General features: G+C 39.0%; 1 protein-coding gene and 1 long non-coding RNA gene across 12 annotated transcripts in view; one reads left to right on the forward strand and one right to left on the reverse strand.

The window, feature by feature from the left end:
* The window catches only part of MAP3K4 (mitogen-activated protein kinase kinase kinase 4), an 81307-nt gene extending 61795 nt beyond the window's left edge, over positions 1 to 19512 (reverse strand). For 9 of the 10 annotated variants that reach the window (XR_010883731.1, XM_013945447.2, XM_013945444.2 and 6 more), the window contains exons 1-2: positions 19243 to 19512; positions 2319 to 2509 (exon numbers count right to left, since the gene is read on the reverse strand). Coding sequence is in view for 8 of the 10 variants with exons in the window: in XM_013945447.2 (XP_013800901.1) it covers positions 2319 to 2509; positions 19243 to 19313 (262 nt within the window). In the remaining 2 variants the exon portion in view is untranslated. The remainder of the gene's footprint in view (positions 1 to 2318; positions 2510 to 19242) is intronic. The other variant, XM_067293513.1, reaches the window with a different exon arrangement.
* A 72-nt stretch (positions 19513 to 19584) lies between these two features.
* Positions 19585 to 22683, forward strand: part of LOC106486785 (uncharacterized) — a 28261-nt gene continuing 25162 nt past the window's right edge. Inside the window, exons 1-2 of one of the 2 annotated variants that reach the window (XR_001292951.2) lie at positions 19585 to 19990; positions 20594 to 20665. This is a non-coding gene — a long non-coding RNA (uncharacterized lncRNA). Of the gene's footprint in view, positions 19991 to 20125; positions 20666 to 22683 lie in introns of those variants that run through there. The other variant, XR_010883732.1, reaches the window with a different exon arrangement.

Consider the following 22683-nt stretch of genomic DNA (forward strand, 5'->3'; position numbering starts at 1 on the left):
AAATTCAGAAACTAGTTTCAGACTGCATTGTGTTAGTTTGGTTTTTGATTATTAACGCCAATCATAAGAAACAGTGTGACAGAAATTAAAAAAAACTGAAGACACAAATAAGCAAGTCTGATGCCCAAAATTCTTTCAGCTGTCTAAATAAAGGAAAAATACCAAATTAAGTTTGTGTTATAAGCAAACATTCAAAAAGTTATTTCAAGTTTACTTTTAAAACAGATTACTTAAATCTATTAACTCCTGAATTGATTCTCTTACTGAGGTAAAACCAGTTCAATATGAATATCTGCATACACATAAGGTCAATTAACAAGTCCATTTTAAAAGGTTTTTTTTTTTTTTGGGGGGGGGGGGTAAATACAGAATAAAACAAAGTTAAACAAAATAAATTATTTCCAGAAAAGATATTTAACACTATATAACACTAGCCAACCTCTGCCCGACTATAAAACATCATGCTTTTTTTCCCCCAGAAATAAAGTAACTAGACTAATAAGAGACAATCATTCCTGTCCCAGAATCTAATCTATACAGCTAAACAGACAAAAATAAAAATACATCCATATATTTAAGATACACTCACAGCAACTAAAAACAGATTTTTATTGTTCCAGAAGCATTAACCACTTCCCTCATGAGTAGAAAGACCTTGCTCCAAGAACTTAAAGTACTGCAAAAGACACCTTCTTCTTTCTCATAAAGGTATCAATCCTTAACATGTGCTCAGCATCAGAGACCAAAGAAATATTATGAATTATAGCTCTTTTTAATATCACTATTTTTTTCAGTTTAGAAACATTTTTTTTTGCAACCGCAGAGTTAAAAAGAAAATCACAGAAAGCAAGAAAAGTTATTAAATAACTACCATATACAGAATTAAACAAGGCTAATGTTCCATTAGAAGAGCTTAACTTTGCCAAAAGGCACAATTAAAAGCCAGTAAAAAGGAGCTTAATGATTCCAATGACTACATAGCTAACTGGCAAGTATAATGACACTTCTTTTCAATTTAGTCTAAGGAGAAGGTATTTTGGGGAATGCCATTGAAACAGTAACTTTATTCAGAAGTTGCCTGAAATGGAAGAGAAGCAAGAGCTTTGGAAGATATTTGTAGGAGCCTTTCGTTTATTATGAACATGCACTAGACAACTCTATTCACTGAAGAATAGACTATATACTTTTATTTATGCTAAACCATTAACTTTCTTCTCCCCTGTGCTCTACCTTGAAAAAGTATTCCTTTTAATTAAATGCACTCTGTGATAGTATTTCATATATTATATGAAGCAATTATAAAAATTGTTTCCAAAACATCAACTGGTAACAGTCATGCTGCCATAACAACTTTGACAACCAGCCTTGTCTGATATAATTTTTGGCAAAGTATATTTTGTATGAAAATACTGAACAGTTTGTTAAAAAATGGCTTTTGCAAATTTTGCACCCATCAAACTCAGCAAAACAAGTAAAACTAAGTTTTTGTGGGACGGCTGCTTTAAAAAAAAAATGTAGCTACCATGTGTTTTTTTAAAATTATTCTGTCAACAAGCAATTAACATATTCTGCATCTCAAAGTTAAAGAAGTGCTTAAAATGCATATTTCAACCTGAAAATGTTTAATATTAAATATCATTACCTAGTAACATTGGGAAACAACATACATAAAGTATCTTTTGGGGGTTTTTAGGTTATGGCTTTATTAAACTAAAAGTAAACTACATGTAGAATATTTTTTATTGTTAACAGTAAACATCCCTTTTCAACTGTTTCAATAAAAGTAACATGCAGTGGTAACTATAACATAACTACTTCTGTGACACTACAGAGCAAAAAAAAAAAAAAACAAAACAAAAAACAAACTATCACTGAAAACTGAATTTTTCTATAAAACAGATTATGAAATGCTTCAGAAAATAAAACTGGAGCAGAGAAGCAACAGGAGCATTACTAGAGACCACAGAACCACAAGAACATTTGATTGGAGGGTACACCTTAAAGGTCACGTAATCCCAACCTCCTGCTCAAAGCAGGGCTTAGTTCAAAGCTGGTTTAGCCTGCTCATGGCCTTATCCAGTTGTGTTTTGGAAATTTCCAAGGATGAAGACTCAATAACCACCCTGGCAACCTGTCACTGTTTCATCACTCTCACATACCCAGTCGGAATTTCCCTTGTTGCACCCTGTGACCATTGTCTCCTGTCCTTTTCCTGTGCACAGCAGACTCTGGCTCCATCTTCTGTGTATCTCCTTCTGGTAAGGCAGAACTACTACTACTATGTTATGGTCTTCTAAGCCACAAAAAAGCACATCTACCTTTCAAAGTGGAACGGCTAGCAGGTCTCCCAACATTATTTTTCTGATGCTTTGTTGACATACGTTTCATCTGTCGGGGCGTACTAGGAGGAGAAGTTCCATAGAAAGTGTCAGCACTTGCTTCATCTGATAATTCCTCAGGTTCAGATTCAGAGATCTTGCAAGTAGCATCTTCTGATTTGCACTCTGTCCTGAAGAGAACAAAATTAAACCATGATGTTAAAAATACAGATTTTTTACTTGCAATAGCTGTTTAGAAAGCTAATTGATACGCTTCAATCAAAGTAAGCTTTCTGTATTTTCCTGCCACACCCACATATATTATCGCAAGCTTTTAATCACACACATCCAGGCAACTTTCCAACAAAGCAAAGTGTACGCAACACACAACAAAGAGGATGTATAGTCAGAGTGTCATTAGGAAAGCAGCATAAACAACAGCTTACATTTAACATATTTGTTTGTGAAAAAACTTGTGACAAATCTGAAACAAGAGACACATGAAACAAACCAAGGATCAAAAATACAAATATAATACAAGACAGTCAATTTAATCAGTGACAGAGACAACAGTAGAAGTCTTCCTTTCAATCCTCCACCCCCTAACTCGTGCATCCTATGCAGGCAACTTCTAAGTTCACTGGAAAGGCACTCCACCCTTTCCAAAATTTATAACAAGTACAGCAGAGCTGAATGTATTTTTCCACTGATTTTAATATTAAGTAGGTTCAGAACTTTTTTCTTGTAGCAAGAAAATAGCAGGGTCTCATAGCACCTTTTTAATTAGCCCCAGCTACTTTGGCCCTTGGCAAAAATGCAGATCAATACTTAAAGAATTTAGAGGTTAGGCATACATAAAACTAAAGATAATGCATATATGTTCTTCAAAGCAGAAGTCATCTTTTTTAATAGCACTGATCTTGCAAAAATTAATACAGGTGGTTGGCTTAACCACTGGGAGCTATATCATTGATTTCAGCAGATGGCACATCCTTTTGCAGGATAAGTGCCCGTGCCCGTACAGCATCCGGAACAATGGCTTTCCAACCCCAAATGAGACCTTTTTTTGCTATTACACCTACTAGTATTGGCAGCAACCGTAGAGTAGCATTACATGCAGTGTTATAGGACATACTCTATTTTTTTTTTAAATGCTGTCTTATCTTTGTACTCTTCCAAAATTCTAAATTATTTTGATTCAAATTGTTCAAAGATAAAACTATAGAGTAACATCTTTTTTTTTTTTTTTTCTTCTTTAGTGAGGAGCAGACCTGAAGGAAAAAAAATTGCACATTATCACATAGTTAAAGCTAGCAATGGTACAATTCCATGGCAGAACAAGACAATCTAAGTTCAGACTTGCTGTGACTTTGAGCTCCCCTTCATCTCAACTACAAATTCCTAGCCCTTCTTTGAGTCAGTTCTGGCACTTATACAACTGTCAAAGCCAATGCCAGGAGCTGATCCATCTGTAAACTGACATGGCAAAAAAATGCCATTAGTTTTCATATAGAAATTCTGAGCAAGCTCAAAGCACAGCTTCCAGCGCCAGCTCAAGGGAATGGACAAGGTAGAGGAAGAAGGTCCTACATTTGGATCAGTTCACATTGCTGAGGAACTAATATCCCCTGGAAAACAAAAACAAAACTTTTTCTTGTTTTATGTCATTTTTTGTTGTATACCTACTATTGTTCTGTATCACTGTCTGGCTGTTTTGCCCATTTTTTTTCTCGGAACCATAAAAGTAGCAATGTTTTCTACTTCTATAGCAATAAATACAAAGGATTCCATGTTAGAGTTAGCGCTGCATTACAGTGCTGCAATAGCCATTAAGAGTTCATGCATACGCTCTATATAAACAAAGTCAGGGTGATTTATTTCAGCATCACGGAAAATACTGATGAAATAAAACAATGTTAATTTCTAAATTTAACACTAATTGTACATCTAGAAGACAGAAAATTAAATATTTTCACATAATAAGCAGATGCAATATTAGTTTCAACACAAAGCAAAATAAAGACAAAGGTGAGGGAATTGTTTGTGAAAAAAATAAGGCAGTGATTTCACAGTGGTATTCAAACAAAATAATTTTAACTGAGCTTCAATTCTGACCTATGGTCATATCTAATTTCCTTAACTTAGTTTTTTAATGTTAAAAAAAAAGTTATACTTCAGAATATGATTACTTGCAGAAACGAGAAGATTTATACCATCAAGGCTACTGTGGAAAAAAATTTAGTGTTAATGTCTCTTAAATTATTACTGTTTCTTAAATTTCAAGCTGTATTTACCTAGAAAAAGCAAACAAAAATATTAAACAAGGCATACACAACTGTATTGTCAACCAGCCATTTCCTCTCCTGCCTGAGCCTTGTCAATGACACTTGAACCTGCTGACCAACTGCAGTCAACTGATACAGAACGTAAGATCACAGACATATAACATTCTTACAATTTTTAAAAAATATATATAGTAGCACAACAGAGTGACACCATTGAGGAGAGACAGTCAGAAATCATCTATTGCATACACAGCTTGTCAACACCTAGTTACCCATGCACGCAGCTCTGGACTGACTGTATTGCATGTTCTTACTTGGCATTAATTTTATAGAGCAGCAGTACTCAAATGTTTTGGATGAAGCCTTCCCTCCTCCTTTTCTATAACAGACTGGACTGAGAGTTGACTATCAAACTTAGACACAGAATTGGTCAAGCAAATAAGCCATGCTAGACCTGTACATCTACACATATTCTGATACATGAACTCTGCATAAACCAAGAATTCTTCAGTCAAGCTGTATTCTCACACAGCCTATACTCTTCCATCAGGCTTTATTAATAGAAATCAAGATGACTTAGGCTCCTCAATCACTAATTGTTTCTAAAGTCCTAGTCCACAAAACATAACTATAGGTTTTGGACCCTAGCTTCAAGTCTCTGTTTTTGAACATTCTATCCTAAGCATAAGAGGTCTACAGTTACTTTATAAATATACTAAAAATCTGAATAATTCTTCGGCATTAACAGTGAAAGGTTGTTCTGAAATTACAAAGAAAATTATTCTCCGAGAGTAGAGGAAGGTTCACATTAAATTGGAATTAGCTTTAAAATATCTATTTGACAAAAAAAACTTTTTTTCCCAGTGGTAAATACCAGCTTTTATTGGTGAGCTTTCAAAATGAAAGTTCTCAAAATCCAACACAAGTCTTCTGGGCACCTACTTCAGAACTGCATGCTCAAACTCTCCCCCCAGAGCAAGGTCACAGGCTTCTGCTTGCATCTTCCACATTCAGAGTTCATGTCCCAACCACTTGACTAGTAATAAGAAAAATCTAGGAAAGGATAGTCCACCTTCTCAACTGCCTGAACTTAAAACCAGCCCTGACTTGGGAGCCTTATAGCTGCCTTGGCATAGCACTACATCCAAGTGAATTAGTGCTGCCAGTCCAGTGAAAACACAAAGAAGGAAAAAAACAAACAAACAAACAAACCCCCCACATTGAATGATCAGAAAATCAAATTTCCCCCAGCCCAAATCAGAAAAAGCAAGATCTTAACCATGGGGTTTCTATCTTAGTTACCCACCAATCAAGTTATTACTGATTCAAGCCATACTTTCTCTCTAGATGTGAAACGTTTCTAAACTTGAATCTTTCTTCCATTCTGATACAGAAAATGAAAGTTCTAGAAATATCAAAATATTCAGTGTGATGGAAAAAGTGTTTCATGCAATCTAGTTACAATTCAATTCTAGCTTCTAATGCTGCAATATGAGAAATAAATATGTATTTTCAAGTATGAACAACCCCAAATAAGTCATAGGTTTACTCTTTGAATAAGTTTGCATAGAAGATGTATATATTTCAAGTATCTGGAAGAGTATTTAAAAATCATTTCTGCTAGAGTAGTTGATTCAAGTTGTTTGTTTTAATTCAAATTAAAGACAGACAACAACAGATATTTAAAAGGCAAGTTCTCTTTTTTTAAACAAGGGGCTTCATGATGCAGCTTTTAGATTTAAGCATAATATCTCGAAACAGTGTTCAGATTTATGCAGCTAGTCTTCACAAAAAAAATATTAAAAACTGGCTTTAAATCTGCTAGCATTGTACCCAGACAATGATACTATTACTATAACAACTCTGTTGCATCTGGACTACATAATATCTTAGACTTAATTTATAAACAAATGGTTCAACTAAAAGGCAAATCCACAGAATACTATACATTCTGCTTTATATAATTAGTAACTAATGGCAAAATTTAAAACAGTGATTTGGGTACCACATATAAAGTCAACCTGCAGTAATGCAACAAAAATTAATTTTCTCATTAGACACCCCTAAATCAAACTATGTGACAGTATATTAACCATAATTTTCAGCAGATTCCCTACAGTCATACTTCCATGACAAATGGAAGTGGATAACCATTAAGCAATGACAACTGAAAATAATACTTTAAGAATTCCTTATTAGTTTCTAACATTAACATGGGTGACACCAAACAAATAAATTTGAATAATAAAACTATTATCAAAACCAGGATATTTTATTATGCTGTCTTCCAACTACCAGTGTGATAAACACACAAATACACACCCGTGGCGAGGAAAAAAAAAAAAAAAAAAACAGCTAGCTAGTAACCCTGAAACAGGTTTTCAGCTTTACCTCAGCTATGAACAAACACTTGCAAATTACCAAGAATAGTATGAAAAATGGTGCTATAAGAAAATTTAAAAATATATCATTTACCTACAGTTATAACATGATAAAAAAACCCTTTGGCTTAACTCTTGGAGTACTTGGTGTAATTCACCAAGTATTAAATAACGTATTTATTTTTGGTTTTCATATGAACTTCCAATCAGATATACTGGAAATACATAAGAGAACACTTACATATGTAAACCAGCTTTCTTTAAAGTAGAGACCAAAAAAAAAAAAAACCACCACCACCACCACCTTAGTTTTATTACTCTTTCCCTGACCAGTGAGGAAAGATGAAATCTTCCTCTCACAAGAGGAGGTCAGATGTAAAACATGCACAACCAGGCATACGTGCAGTCTCATATTAGGACTTGCTTTAAAAATAAAACATGACAAATACAGTAAATTAGCAATCGTGGCAGATACTCTTTCATTCCTCTTGGGGAACGCTTGCTCTGTCCGACTGAGAAAGATTACTTCAGTACAGTGGCAGTCAGGCACAATACCACCAACAGCTAGATCTCCTGCGAGTGATCAATGACATACAGCAACAGCATTACTCTCCGAGAACAGCTACAGGAACAACTGAACTTCAGAACATTTTATGCTGCTCATTGACACGTTATAAGTTGATCAAATTCATACATAGCAACAAGCAGTGTTAACACAGTCTGAACTGACTCATTGCTCCACCAGCAATATATCATTTGAATTTTTTATAATACTAGTATTAAAAATGCAGTGCAATCTAATCAAATCTTTTGGACAACTGAGGCTTCAAGGGAACATGGATAGAATCATGACAGGCTTTTATCCTCTCTCACTATCTCCTGCTATCACTATCCACCCAGCTGATCTTGATCTTACCAGGGTAAATGCAGAGAAGGGGGAAAAGGGGAAGGAGAAGAGGACTCCAGGGCTGAGTCAAGTCCCCAGTAGATTTAATTCCATGGATAGGCTGCAGTTCAGAGTGACACCAGGACCTCTGCCTTCTCTCAGGCTATGGGACCCATTACTGCAGCACAGCCCTCTCTCATCACCAGCACTACCCACTGGTGCCGTATATGCAATTATTTTGCTTTAACATACATCTGGGAGAAGAATAAGCACCACTCTAGCTCAGAGGGGTAAGAAATTTAGTCTGCCTCCATCCCTTCACATACGTCATTCTTGGAGCAGGCCTGCAAACACCATCTTGACTCTGGGGAGAGCCATGCAGGCAAAGAAACATTTGATCTAGATCATACAGAGCAAGGCTGACATCAATACCTGATAATGTCAATCACAAATTACATCTTACTTTCTACCATTTTTGAGCCAGACAAGGAATGTTGCTCATGCTCTGATGGACTGATTGCGAATGATTGGAGGAAAAAAACATGCCAGCCAGCAAGCAAGTTAGCAGTGAGATTAACAAAAAAAATTAAATACTGTACTGTTACTTTGTCTTGAGCTGTAAGTAGAAATAAATACCTTTAACATTCAGAATAGTTTTGTTCTCTAAATGAAATACTGCAAAGCTCTAGATATACTTAGTGTGTGAAATTTCTCCTCTCACATTACAGCTTTGAGATGAAAGCAGGCAAGTTCATTAACTATTGTAGATAAGCTTTAGAAGTTACCTAAGAAAAACAACTCAGGTGGTACCTTAGCACCACCTGTAGTCTAAGACAAGTCCTACAGTGAACTTGGCCAAAACAACCACCACATAGTATCACCACCTTTTTTAGCCTACCTTCCTAGCCTTGTGAAATCATGCTGTTTGTGTGTCTTCTAGTAATCTACTTTGAATAAGCCACTATCAGCCAAATATAACAGAGTAGTTTTTGGATGTAATTTGTTCCTACAAATTTAGGTGGATGAATAAGTGGAAAAGGATCTTGTAAATGATGAACTGAGAAAATGGAACACAAGCTTCCATCCACTTGGACACCAGAAAAAAATTATTTCAAAGAACTCTTGCAAACTGCCCTACTGCAGAAAAAACTTCAGGCAGAGCACTCCCCTCTGGTTTTGCCAAAGACAAATCAACCACAAGAGACTAAACCACATGAAACAAGAAGTCATTAGTTCCAGTGCTTATGGAACTATTTTTTCAGTGACCTCACTGGCCAGGCGAGGCAGAGGGTGGGGTAGCAATGCTCTTGTGGGACTGGCAGAACAGATCCTGAGGCACTTGCATTAGGTCTCAGCTCCAAGACAGCTTAAAACTAAGGCAAGTTACCTTGTTATAACGGACCAGCAAAAACACTCTTTTCCTTTTGTTTCTATAATATTTCTTCACCAAGCTGACTGAACTTATTGCTATCTTCAAAGACCATAAGCTGGTTCTTTTTTCAACAGTCACTGCATTGCTTGCTTCTTGGCATGTCTGATGAGAGGGCATGGAGTCACTGTACTATTGAAAACACCCTCCAATCTCACTCCTTAAGTATACACATAGCTATACAGCGGGATCCGGTCTGACACACTTAAAATTCAGATTTTTTTTTTCTGGGTAACTTGGTAAGCTGTTCTTTAATTTGTTATCACAAAACATACAGCACTAAAAGACACATTACAAAACAGCAATCATGCTCTACAGAACCACTATGTTAGCAGCTGACAAAATGTGCTAACTTGATTTGGCTGCCTTGTTTGGAAGGGGGAGGAGGGCACAGGCGGCAAATCAAGTTTAAAAATTCCAAATGCTCAGTTTAAGGTTTGTGTGCATGGAGATTATGTAAATAAAGGCTGTTTCTCAAGTCAGAGCTGAAATCAATAGCAATGAACGCAAAGACTCAGTTTCACCAATGAAAGCCTTCTTGTGCAACAGTGCGCTACACGCATCGGGTCTGAACTAAAGCAACTACATCAGCTTAGTAACACTGTTATAAATTTCTGTCACACAGACAAAACCAAATAGCTTTCAGATATACATGGTCATCAGCAGCAATCTCCTCATATTAAAAGCATAGTTATCACTCTAACAGGTTACTGACACTGCAGAAGAGTAGCACACTTAACATTACAAACACAAAGAGTAAGGAAATCTACAAAACCCATAAAATGGGTTTGGCAAACCTAAGTCAAATGCTAATAGTATTGGTTATCACACAGAATTGTTGGTTCCTAAATATAGTTACAAACAGAAAAGTTTGGGAAACACTAATCAAAGTAAGCTTGCTGTTTGCTACCAAAAACTGCAGGTTCTCCACCACAGCCATTGAAAATTGTCCTAATTTTAATTAGGTATACACCCCAAAAAACAGAAGTTCAAAGGATGAAAGTGTAAGTTACAGCTTGTCAAATATACTGAGGAAAGTTTAAAGCCTGATGCTTATGAGGAAGACAGGAAGTGCATAGTTTTCACATCAGTCCATTTACAGGCTTCTCTGAGCCTCAGTTTTAATGAGTAATCCTCCTCAGTTTTTCCCTGGGAATACAGAAGAGACTGTAGTCAGGACACATAAATCAGGAATATTGGGAAGGCTGCAGGAGCAGTTTGAGGGGAAAAAAATAAACAAACAACACTCAGCTTTGAAGTGCAACTAGTTACTACTGTATATTACAACATGATTCATTTCAGCCAGAATCAGAAAGACAGAATACGGACTTTCTTCAGCTTGTGCATGTAGCTGATGACAGATCATTTCTTTTAACTGTTATTAAGTCAGAAAGTTGGCATAAAAATATATGATTCCAGCACAACCATAAAAACTGAAGTAAATCTTCCAGATTTTCAAAGGTCTGGAACAAAAAATGGGAGAGGGGGAGAACTAAGATATGAAGTTTCAAACAGCAGGGCAGGGGAAAAAAAAAAAAGAAAGGGGGAAATATTGGTGATGATTCAGTAGCTAGGGAACCACCTCATTTCCACTGCTTTGCGGGCAGACACCCAGATTCCCCATATCTTCTACATTTTAAAAACAAAAGTTGAGCTCAGAAGAGATGCCACTCATTTCAGAGTTTTTTTTTTTTTTTAAAAAAAAAGGTCATGAGCCTTTGGAAAGATGCAGTCATTTATCATTAAAAGTAAATTACCAAATGAAATACTAATGAGGAGTAAAATAGGGAAAAATTCAAATTAACTGGGCTGAAGTCACACTGAATATGATTTTTAGCTAGTATAAACTTTTTACACTTCACTGAAGCATTATGAAAACTTTCAAAGTTTGTAACAACTGATAATAAGAGGCCATGCTGAAAACTGATGGCTACATGGAATAACATTTTTGTAATTTTCCCTTTACACCAGCTCCCCTTGATCCTCGTAAACAGGAGTTAGAATATGTTAGGCACTTACAGATACTAGTTCAAGTTCCTTACAGCCACTGCTTATCACACCATACACAGCTTAAAAGCATGTTGGGAATCACAGCAGTAGAGGTCAACTGATTAGACTACAGGCACATAGCAATAAATTTGAGTTAGGCAATTATAACACAGTAGCCAGAATAATCACCCACCACAACAGTTACTAAGCCGTGCACTCCACAAACTGCTGCTGTAAACAGCTTCCTTAAGTTTCAAAGATATTACACCATTCACACATCAGTAGGGCTCCTTCTCAACACTTCCTATGGCACGCTGCCATTTCCATACGAAAAATTGCAAGATCTGTACAAGGTCCACCACTGAATCATCAAGCACTTGTTCTTGACACTAAATGCCTTGGTCTTAAAGGCAGAGTGCCTATTTTTCAAATATATGCTCTTTAACTAGATTTAACCTGATAATTAAAATATGGAGGAAGAAAAAGCTTCATTAGTTTCTAGTAACGCACATTTTCAACTAGCTAAGGTAATGGAAAACATGATCAGTACACATTGCCAATCATACTACTTTTAAAACTTAATTAGCTATCCCTAAATATAGTTGTAAAAATAAAGATAACCAACATTCCAACAAGAACAGAATTGCAAATCTTCATCCTGCTGCTGGTAATACAAAAGCAAACATGATTTTTAAGTAACCATCTCTGCATTTGTAAAAACTGAAAAACAAAACAGTATCAAGTTAGAGCTGCTAAGTACAAAACACACCACAGCTCTGTAATCAGCCACTCTTAAGTTCTTTGGGGCAGTAGCAGTTTTCATTTTATCTGCATCCTCTGCAAGAGGATGTAAGAGTACTTAGTCCTGGACCAAACAGCACAAATAAGGAACTTCATTAATCAACCAGTAGCACTTTGGGAAACTAAGACTGAGGATTAGACAACCTACTCAGGAAAACACATCAAGATGAAATCAACTAAAGTCCTGCTAAAATATAGGATTGTTATCTGGTGTAACTTAGATGTAACATTATGAAAGCATCACACACTTCTATTTCTTAATCATCTTTTAAAATTCTCTGTTCTGGAGGAAATTTTGCCTAGTATTTTTTCTTAAAAATCTTCCACATTTGTGAATATTAAAAAAAAATGCTGCAGCTATTGCACACAAAACAGACACTAGAAACAGATATAAAGGCAGAAATAGAATAGTAGTAAAAAACCTTGACGGGAAGACTAAGCACAACTCCAAGGAAGCCTTCAGTAAAAAACAAGAAAGAAATTTCATTTAATACTGGAAGATTACAGAGTGGTAGCAATTTGCTCACAATTAGTACAAATAAAACTATTTTTTGTTAAATAGATCCTGTGCAAATCTAGTAAAGTCTACATGCATAGAGGGGGTGGGGGAAAAAAAAAACAAAGGGTTTAGGCCATGCTAAAAATTAAGCACCAAGGACAGTAAAACCCAGCTCAGTCTGAGAAGCCTGAAGCAAGTACATCTGCTCCAAGACCAACACTGGTTTATAACAAGATTTCACTGTAACAGAAAAATACAAATTACATCTTCTGCATCTCAATATCTGCAAACTACCACAGTTACCTTTGCGAAAAGTGTCAAAGTATTAGTAGTTCACAAACTTCTATATTCTTGGGCAGAAGCTCCCAAGTGCTTGATTATTATTACGACAGAAAAGCATAGTCACAAAGAAATGTAGCAAAGTCTACGGAAGCTGGGGAGAGGTGTTGAAACATCTTTTGACTGATGATAAAAATCTGATAAGTTTCAAGAAACCAGAGAGAGGATCAGACAAGTTAAAAATAAACTAAGCAAAATGCAAATTAGTGTTCATCACATCTTTTTATTGCAAGCAGATATAAGAGCTACTGAGGCCTACTTAAATGATATAAGGAAATAATTTTTCTTCTGCAAGTTTTATCAACTAGAAATAAGAACCAAAAAAAAAAAAAATAGAGCTCTAACATTTTTGGCAGTTCTTCATGTTCTCATCTCAGAAAAAATAATAGTCACAACTTCCTGTTCTTTTTCACTACTAAATTTGGAAACAGAAAAAGCTTAACTAATGTTTCCATCCTGGATTATTTTAATTTCTTGTACAAACCTAGATTATGACATAGTAGCATTTGCAGAATATACATATACATTCAGATCTGAGCTTTTTTTCCCCCCATACACAACAACATTATTTAATTAAAGCCATACTAAAGGTTATTTCAAAGAGAAAGTATCAGACCCATTTCTATTCCATTTTAATGCTTCTGACATTTTTCTGTAACATGTGAAGAACATGTGAAAACGTTGATGGGTTTTTTGGGTTTGCAGACCCACATTTAAACCTCCCAGGTGAGGTGCTACAAACAGATCAGAGGCCAGAAGAGTAGAAACAGGAGCTGAGAGCTTCACACAGTCCACCTAGTATCAGGTCTCTTCTCCCCCATGCCTCAGAACGACTAATATCAAAATATTAATTGTTTTCAGTCACCATGCTTCATCCTTTGACTTCCACAGATCTAGTTCTAATTTTCAACCCCAATTTTATCCTAACTCATCTCTGAGAAAAAATATTTTTTCAAACTGATTTGTCCAAGAACAGCACTTCTTTATGGCAAGTTTCAAAATTTTTATGCTTTCATCTCTAAAATAAAGAAGGTTGAGCATTATATAGCACTTTATAAATCCAAAGGTTAACTGTGGTGATTAAGTTGTTGGCACTTACACAGATCGGATCCCCAGGTCTCAAGCTATATACCCCAAAAATAAGGAATATTTAATTAAGAACTATGAAAAATCTGATTCTGACAAATCTGGATGCATTTTCGGGAAAATTTCTGCCGTACCAGGAAGATACAAACTACTAGGAAAAGAGACACTATGCCAGAAAGTGTTAAGCTGCTAGGCTCAACTATAAATGCATCATATGTAACAGTGATAGGAAGCACATAGGTCTACACTAGAAGAAGGGGATAGCAAGTTCTGTAACAGCCATTAATTTTCATTCCATGACCCTTGGCTCCCCCTCTTCTCTTCCCCCAAACTCTCCCATGCACAAACTTTACTCTTACTGTAGAAAGTTCCATTCCTAGAGAAGAAAAGCTATCAACTGATCTTCATCCCAATGAAGTCAAAGCCTACAAGAACCCTGAAGGTGAAGCATTAGAAGTTAAATACATTTTTAGTGGAAGCTGGTGCCTAAGCACTTTGTAAATCTGGACTACCAGTCTATTATCTTTGCAAAGCGTGGGTAATGCAATGGAGCTGTAGTACTCTGTACCATTTGGAGCATCCCAAGCACTGAAGGTTTCATGTCCAAGGGCACTTCTACAGTGCAGCCAAGAAGTGACAGAGATGTATGTAACTCTAGCCCAGTTATCACTTACTTGATGGATGTTCTATAGCTAAAATGTTTGGTTTTTTTTTTTAATTGATTTATAAAGCAAATAGAAGAAAGTAAACCAGCAGCACATCTAAGCTATGGGCTGAATAAACCATACATGTTTACCAGATTAGAAAGCAACACATTGCAGTCACCACTATCACATGGTAGAGGGATGCAGAAGGAACAGAATGAATTTCTTCCTTCTACCCAATGACAGTAGGAAATATTCACCAGGGCAATAAAGTTATACCCCGTCTTGTCTGGAATCCATAACTAACCAAGCAAAGGTTCATGGCAAGCTGATGCTATTTTACATACAGAGTGCTTGAACTGGACATGAGCTAATATTTTAACATCTGACAACTCATTAAGAAAGACACAGACATTCCTCATTAGGAAAGACAAAGACACTCAAATTTGGATGTTAAGAGTGAGTATTCCAGTTCGGCTTTACATTTGCAGCGGGGCAAGGATGAGCCTAGGACAATTTTAAACTTTTTTTAATGAATAAGCTTATAAATTATTTTTTAAAAATTAAAAAAAAATATTTCATTACCAGTTTATGTGTAGCATCAAGCCAAACACTTAAGAGCTAATGAAAAGTAAAGGAAACTAATAGTCCTGCAAAAGTAAATAGCACATGTGCCCACATTCAACAGTAAGTCTAACTACACAGCTGAAAAGCAAAAGCTGAGATACCTGCACCTTTCCATGCTGACCCAGGTCAACATATTATTTGACTAGCAGTGGGCAGCGTAAAAGACTTCTAAATATATTTTTGATCAAGTTTAATAGAATGGTTTGTATATAATTTAAGGAACACTGTTGTCACATATGCAAAATCTTTATAAGCCTTTAATACTCTCGATTCATTCCCTGAAATAAAAATTACTGCGTATCCCTCATCCTTTTAAATTCCGTAGATCTGTTTTTCATCTCTGCATGGTTTGCATTCCACAAGAGCCAATATCACTAGCTTACATAATAATAAAACCAACCTTGACACAGACAGCACTAATTAACAGACATAAAAACAACTCAAGCAGCCACACAACACAGACTAATCCTTGCTGCTACAAATGCCAAAGACATCTCAACCAGCACTTCATGTGTGTTTGTGCGTAGGTGGAGCAATCAGTCATTCATCCCAGTCTTGTGCGTGTAAACAAGAAAATGTAATACATGAAAAAAATAGAGATTATATCTTACATCCTTTAAATACATGAAAATAAAATTCACAAAAAAAGATGATAAAGCTCTACACACTTTAATATTCCAATTGAAGTGGTGATCCCAGGAGAATAAAGTAATTTTAATTGTTTCACCACTGATACACTGTCATACAGATACAGTTTAGCAAGAAGAAAAATATGTTAAACACAATTTGTGACATGACCTCAGGCTTCCCCCAAACAACAAATGCTGCAGACTGACAGCCCAATTCATTGTCATCGTACAGTCAACAAATCTGAAGACCACTGAAAAATTCCCCAGCACAGAGGGAGCCTCCACATTATTCAGAATTCTGCTCTTCTTTATTCACAGTCCTGCTCCTTCCTTCACCCCTTGGACTGGATGTATGCCAGGAGAAAAGAGGGCTACAAGCAATTAAGTACAAGTGAGAGTAGCCCTACGGCTCTTGCCTTTGCAGTGGCACCAAAATTGGCATCCCAACAAAGGAAATGCTTAAGGCCTCACTTTTCTCTACAGTGGATTTTGTGCCAGAAAGTTCTTGGGAATGCCTAAGATTGGGATCAGAAGATGTAAAGCCTATAAGCCATAACCAAGAAGCGCCAAACATGTATCTGCTTTAACTACTGTTCTAAATTATGTAAGTGGAAAGATCTTATCTTGGATACTTTTTGTTTGCTTGCTTTATAAGAAGGGTTGACATCTAAATGTGATTTTCTTCCCAAAACTTTTTTAGCAGCATTATTTCACTTAGACATTGGGCAGGCTGCAGTGATTATGGGTAAGTGCAATCCTCTCTCAAACTCAGCATCTACTCTTAGGTTCCCTAATTATTTTTTGGCTTGGAGCTCCCACACCTCTCTCCACACCCCAAAGTGTATGTTTCAGGGAAGAAAGGAAGACCCAAAAGAAACTGCTTGCTTTTGGAGAGGGATTCTCAATCAAATGGTTTGGAACATCTTGGGCTAAGAATTGTGTAATTCAAACAAAGCCATGAATAAATTGTATGCTTACCTTAGTTTTACAAAATGTACCATTGCATTTACATTCTGACAAGGTAGAGAATCCTTACAGGAAGATCAGCACGTTACTAACACACAAGGCAGTCTCACAACAATAAAGCAATCAGCTTTCTTTTTTCAACAAATGTGGGTGTACTGCTAATGAGAATGACTGAGTTAATCCCCAACAGAAGAAAATATGTTTAAAAGAATGCATTATGCCACTGTGCTTCAGTGATAGCCAGAAGAACACTTTATTGTAAGAATACATTCATACTCCACAAACAGGATTGAAAGCCATCAGCCTGTTCCATGTCACCAGGTGGATTTCAAGCCTGTACATAGTCCAATCATTTCAACAAGATTCTGACTTTACATCTGCAAGACTGAATACCCAATGATAACTCCAAAATTTAAATCTTTAATTACCTTGCAAAAGCTTCAGATATTCTTAAAATTAATACAGAAATAAAAAAGTACCACATAAAGCCAGAAAAACAGTTCTCTTCTAAAGTAGATGTGAAGTTGGTACATAAAGTACATATTGAAATGAATCACAGTGGAGCACATGCAGTGCCCTACACAAATTAAGGCTACCTAATCATTTTGAGACATCTCCTTCCCACCCACCAGCTCACTCTGAAGTAACTAATTCAATTTTCATTTGCTGGGTAAAGTTGCCACCACACTATTCACACCCACATCCGACTCATATAAACTGTCTTTTAATAAGCAGAATCCAGTAGAGGTCAGAAACGGCCCCAGACAGGAAATGCCTCGGTGTATTCCATTTATGTACTGCAGATTACTCTTCTGCATGTACACACACAGGTCTAGGGTCACACTGTTGTACACATTTAATTTTAAATCATTTTCTGCTCAACCTGAACTATTATTCTTTAAAGCTATTATAAACAGGAACCAGGAAGCTTATAAATTCACTTGCCCTATTGGCATTCATATATCATAATATTACTGTTAAATCTAATTAAACTGTTACAAACCTTCCACTTTTGATAGTCTCATGGAAAAAAAAAAGTCATTAAAATACATTAATGGAAACTCAAAACAGTTACTCTTCAACTCCACAGTCCCAATCCAAACTTCACCACTACCTTTTTACTATATCAGTATGAAACAGTAGCTTGCAATATCCAAGAAAGATCTCAGGAATATGACAGCATGAAGTTCTTCTGTACAGTGCACCTGGAACACAATGTGCCTGACTATTCCCTTACAATACTAATTGATCACACAAGTGTTTTAAAAAACGTTTCCTGAATGCCTCCTAGTGAGAAGTGAAGTGCATCAACAGGATGTTATTTTAAAAGCAGAAATAATTGCTAGGGAATTAACAACCTGGACTTATGCAACACTTCTACAGCCAGTTGGAAACATTAAACCATGAAGTAATTTGCATCCTCATCTCTCAGCAGGGCAGAGATGGAGACTTGCAAAAAGCCAATCTGCAGGTCAGCACATTCAGGAGGTAACAGCAGTTGCAAAAAGCTCCAGACATCATAACACTAGCCTTTGTGTAAGGGTTTTTTGTTTTTTTTTTTTTTGGGGGGGGGGGGTTCAAATGTATCTTCTGACAAATATCAACTGCAGTATTGGCAGAAGCAACACTTAAGAAGAGGTGCTTGCCTGAAGACCCTACTGTTTTTTCCGTGTGCTAGAGAAACCCTAACTACCTGGTTTTAATCACAGCTGCTATAAAAACGGGATGCCCTTCTAGACAGTATTTCTGTCACTACAGCTCACGAGTCAACAAGCACAGGTCACACTTTGCCAGCTTCACGGGGGAACTAGAACAGATATTGCCCTCCCCTCTGCACACTTCTGAACGACCAGCTCCGGCCCTGCCTGCTGATAAAAGTTTTCCTGAGACTTGGCCTAGTGAGTTCCTGAGAAACGCTTGTTTGCTCCTGCTGCTAAACGGGGGCGGGGGGGGGGGGGAGAAGGAAACGATTTGTTTATCAATGCAAAGTGCCCACAAAGTATTGTCTTACCCATCGCAGCCACTGGAGATTTCTTATCGAAACACTTTCTCACTCGGGGGTGCTTTCGAAAAGCGCTGAAGCAGCAGCTGGAGCTTTTGCACCACGAAGGGACTGGGGGGGGGGGGGGGGGTTGGAGACACGGCACCCGGGACAGGCGGCGGGCCCGGCAGGCTGCCCCGCAGGACGCGCCAGCGCGCTGCAGGGGGGCGGCTGCACCGACACCCGCCGCGGCGGCCCTGGGCCCAGGCCGGTGGGGGGAGGGAGCGCACCCCCCCCCCCCCCGTGGCACCACGATTTGGCAGGGGGCGGCCTGCGCCGCTCTCCGAGCGCAGCTCCCTATTTGGCAGCGCCGGGTACTGACCTCCCCGGCGGCGGCGGCTCCTCCATGGCGGCGGCAGCAGAGACCAGCGCGACGGCGGCGACGTCTCTCATACATGCAGCGAGGCCGGCATGGCGGCGGATCGCAGTGTGCGGCCTGGCCCGGCGCCCTGCGGCGCTAGGAATGGAGCGGAGGAGAAGGGGGACGGAGGGGAGGTCTCTACCCAGCTGCGGGAATCCGGCCGTGAAGAATCGCCCGCGCGGCCGCCATCTTGAAAACAGCCTCAGAGGGCAGAGAAGCCGGGAGCATCGCTACGGTGAGCGAGGAGGGACCAGCCAAGCCAGAGGCGCTCACTCCGTCGCCGTCAGAACGAAGTGGGGGAGGGTGGCGGCGGCGTTGCGCCGTGCTGCGCGGGGGGAGGCTGCGCCGCCGTCGGGGGGCGCCGCGCTCCCCGCCCGCCGCCGCCTGCCAGCCGTGCGGGGTGGCCCGTGGGCGTGCGGCTCCTTTCCGCCCGCTGCTCCCCGGCGTGGGGGGCTGCCTTCCTCTCACGCGGCAGGGAGGTGGCGGCAGCAGCGGTGAAATCGGCGTGCGCTGTGGAAAGGAAGCATTTCCCGCTCCGGAAAGGCCGCCAGCTAGGCGCGATGGCGGCGGGAGGGTATTTCCCCCTCGCCCTCGGGGTGACTCCGGCTCCCAGCACGGAAAGGCAGCGCCGCAGGCTGCCCGAAACACACGGGAAGCAGGAGTGAAGAAGGCGCCGCGTTTACTGCAGCGCCAGCTGGCGACGCAGCAGGTTTATACGAGAAGCTCTTTGAGCACCTGAGGGGGACGAGGCCGAGGTCAGCCGCGCCGCCCCCGGCCGCGCTCCAACGGCCGCCGCGGAAACGGCTCCTGCCGCCTCTGCGGGGGGAGGGGCGCGGAGCGGCAGGGCCCGCCCGGGGGGCCGCTGCCCGCGGGTAACGGCGCTGCGCAGAGCCGCGGAGGGAGCCGCTGCCCGTGCAGCCCCGGCTCCTCGGCTCGCAGCCCTCCTGGAGGCAGGCCGTGGTGTCCCCAGGGGGAACCGGCGGCCCGTGAAGAGATTTTTGTCCCGCAGCAGATGGCTGTAAATGGGCTAAGCGAACGTGCCAGTCAAGGGCAAATTGTTCAGCTTGCCACAGTGATCCCTGCTGCCCCAAGTAGCCCCTCAAGCCTGGACAAGCACGTGAAACAGGGCTCTGAGACCCTGAGAGTACGGACACCCGCACAGAATGGCTGGGAAGAAGAAAGAGCAGGGCAGTATGATAAAAATACTGTAATCAGTTAATTTGCTCATCCTTATCTGACAGTGCTCTCACCAGGACCTTGTGGGGATACAGGCCTGCCTCACACTGCAATATTTTGTGTTTTGTTTCTTTAGGTTTTCTGAGGAGAGTGTGCTGATCAGATTGTGCTCGCTCACTCCATATCCATCAGTACCATCACACCTCAGGTAATTTATAAACCTGTTAGCTTATGTCAGCCCTAATTCACTATGGGTGTCAGAATCTCAAAGATTTTAAGTTCCAACAAGCTCCATGAACATTAGCAGCTGCAGATAGGAGAAAAATCTAAATTAGTGATTAATGAGAGAAAGACTGCAGTATTTATCTGAGCAGTTATTGGCTCTGGTTGGCCTACTTGCATGTTGATCAACACTGTGTACTCCAAATGGTTCAAAGATGTGCAAGGCTAGAGCTTCTGTAAGCAAGTGCATGGAAGAATGAGCAGATAAATGCAGGGGTGAACAGTCACAGGACACAACTTTGCGGAAAATAAAAGCGGGTTTCATTTGCTGCTGCTCATGGTACAGCTTGTTTCATTTTAGAAACCCAGTCATTCTAAAGCCTACAGCAGTGTTATCTATGAGCTTAGAACAAGAACTGAGGCTGCATTATCCACTTTGAAACACAGGGAGGGAAAATGTATTTTCCTAAACTATAACTTGGCTGGAATAACAAAGTTAACACCCTTAGAATGTAAAAAAGTGCCATCCCTTATATAATTGTTATGGGTAGTGAGAGCTTCATCTTCTACATTTAACAGGACTGAAAGTACAGTGGCAAAAACTGGCATCAGTAATATGCTATACAAATGGTATATATTATGTTATTTCTGAAGACTGAAATTTAAACTAAGAAAGGATTGGAATCAGTGCCAGATTCTGCTTCATGCTCAGCTGCTTCATTAAATTAACTGTACAAGAAATTTACACAGATTTCTAGCCTGATTAAGTTCAGTTGTAAAGTCTCTGTTCATCATATAAAATTATCTGTGTATTCATCCAAGTTTAAGAAAAGTAGTTTCTACTAATTGATTTTAGCAGACCCTTTGAAGTAATAGAAGATTTTTTAAAAGCTGAAATGGAGAAGATACTGCTATTATACAATTATCATCCTTATTAAATAACATACACTAAAATCTGGAACCAGATGAGTAGCATTATGCAGAAAGCCAGTTCCCTGCTCTTTACAGGTCTGGAAAAAAGTAACTGCATCATCATGATCCTGATGCAGAATCTTTACTTAAGATTACGTCATATAATGGAAAAAGCAGTATTTAGCCTGTTAACCGTTTTGTGGTCAAATGCATTAGCCTGAAAACAAAAACCAGGCAGATGTACACAACACATTCCTACTAATCTGTCATCATAAACAAAACTTAGAAACTATAGATCAAGGAAGTCAACATTAGAAAATCTGAAACGCCAACCTAATAAACACATTTTTTATCATCTCCATAAAAACATAAATTCTCTAAATAAAAGCAAAGCTGTTTATTTGACAGTATGTACAGGTTTTTTTCAGTTTGATTGCAAATAACAATGGCTCAATGTCACTGATAAAAGCCATTGCTATGCAGTTATTTCAGCATTCTTTTCAGCTATGTTATGGATCATCATCTGATAACATCTCTTCAGCTATCTGCTGGGCAGAAAAGTCTTTATGTTTAGCAACCACTGTGAAATTTTTCAGTTTCTTTGCTTCTTCACTCAAAACAATCACTGTAGTGGTAGATTAGAAGCACAAAGTTTTCATTATCTAGCAAAAGCGCTTCAGGTACTGTCTTTTGCCGTGGACATAAGGACATGACAGTGTAGATGCCCAGACATTCCAGGCATCCATGACAAAAGTTGAAATGGGGACTCTGCCACCACTTTCCATATGAAGATGATTTACTGAGGCAAATTGGGGTCCACCTCTGCCTCTCAAACAAGAGGTACAGATCAAACTGCCCTGCATTCCTCTTCCTCTTTTCCTTTAGGGCAGCCCAGCATGTTGATTGCATCACATTCTTGTGGTATGTCACAGAGAATGCGCTAATACTACAGATAACTGTCCAAGCAAAGCAAGGTCATAGGTTTGATACAATGACATTTCTCTGTCTGCAGCAGGCCACAGTGAGCCACACAGAACTGCTGACGTCAGGGAGAAAACTGTAACAGGAGAGATTTGTGGATGGCCTATAGGG

This window comes from Apteryx mantelli, chromosome 3, assembly GCF_036417845.1.
Source record: "Apteryx mantelli isolate bAptMan1 chromosome 3, bAptMan1.hap1, whole genome shotgun sequence".
NCBI lineage: Eukaryota > Metazoa > Chordata > Aves > Apterygiformes > Apterygidae > Apteryx > Apteryx mantelli.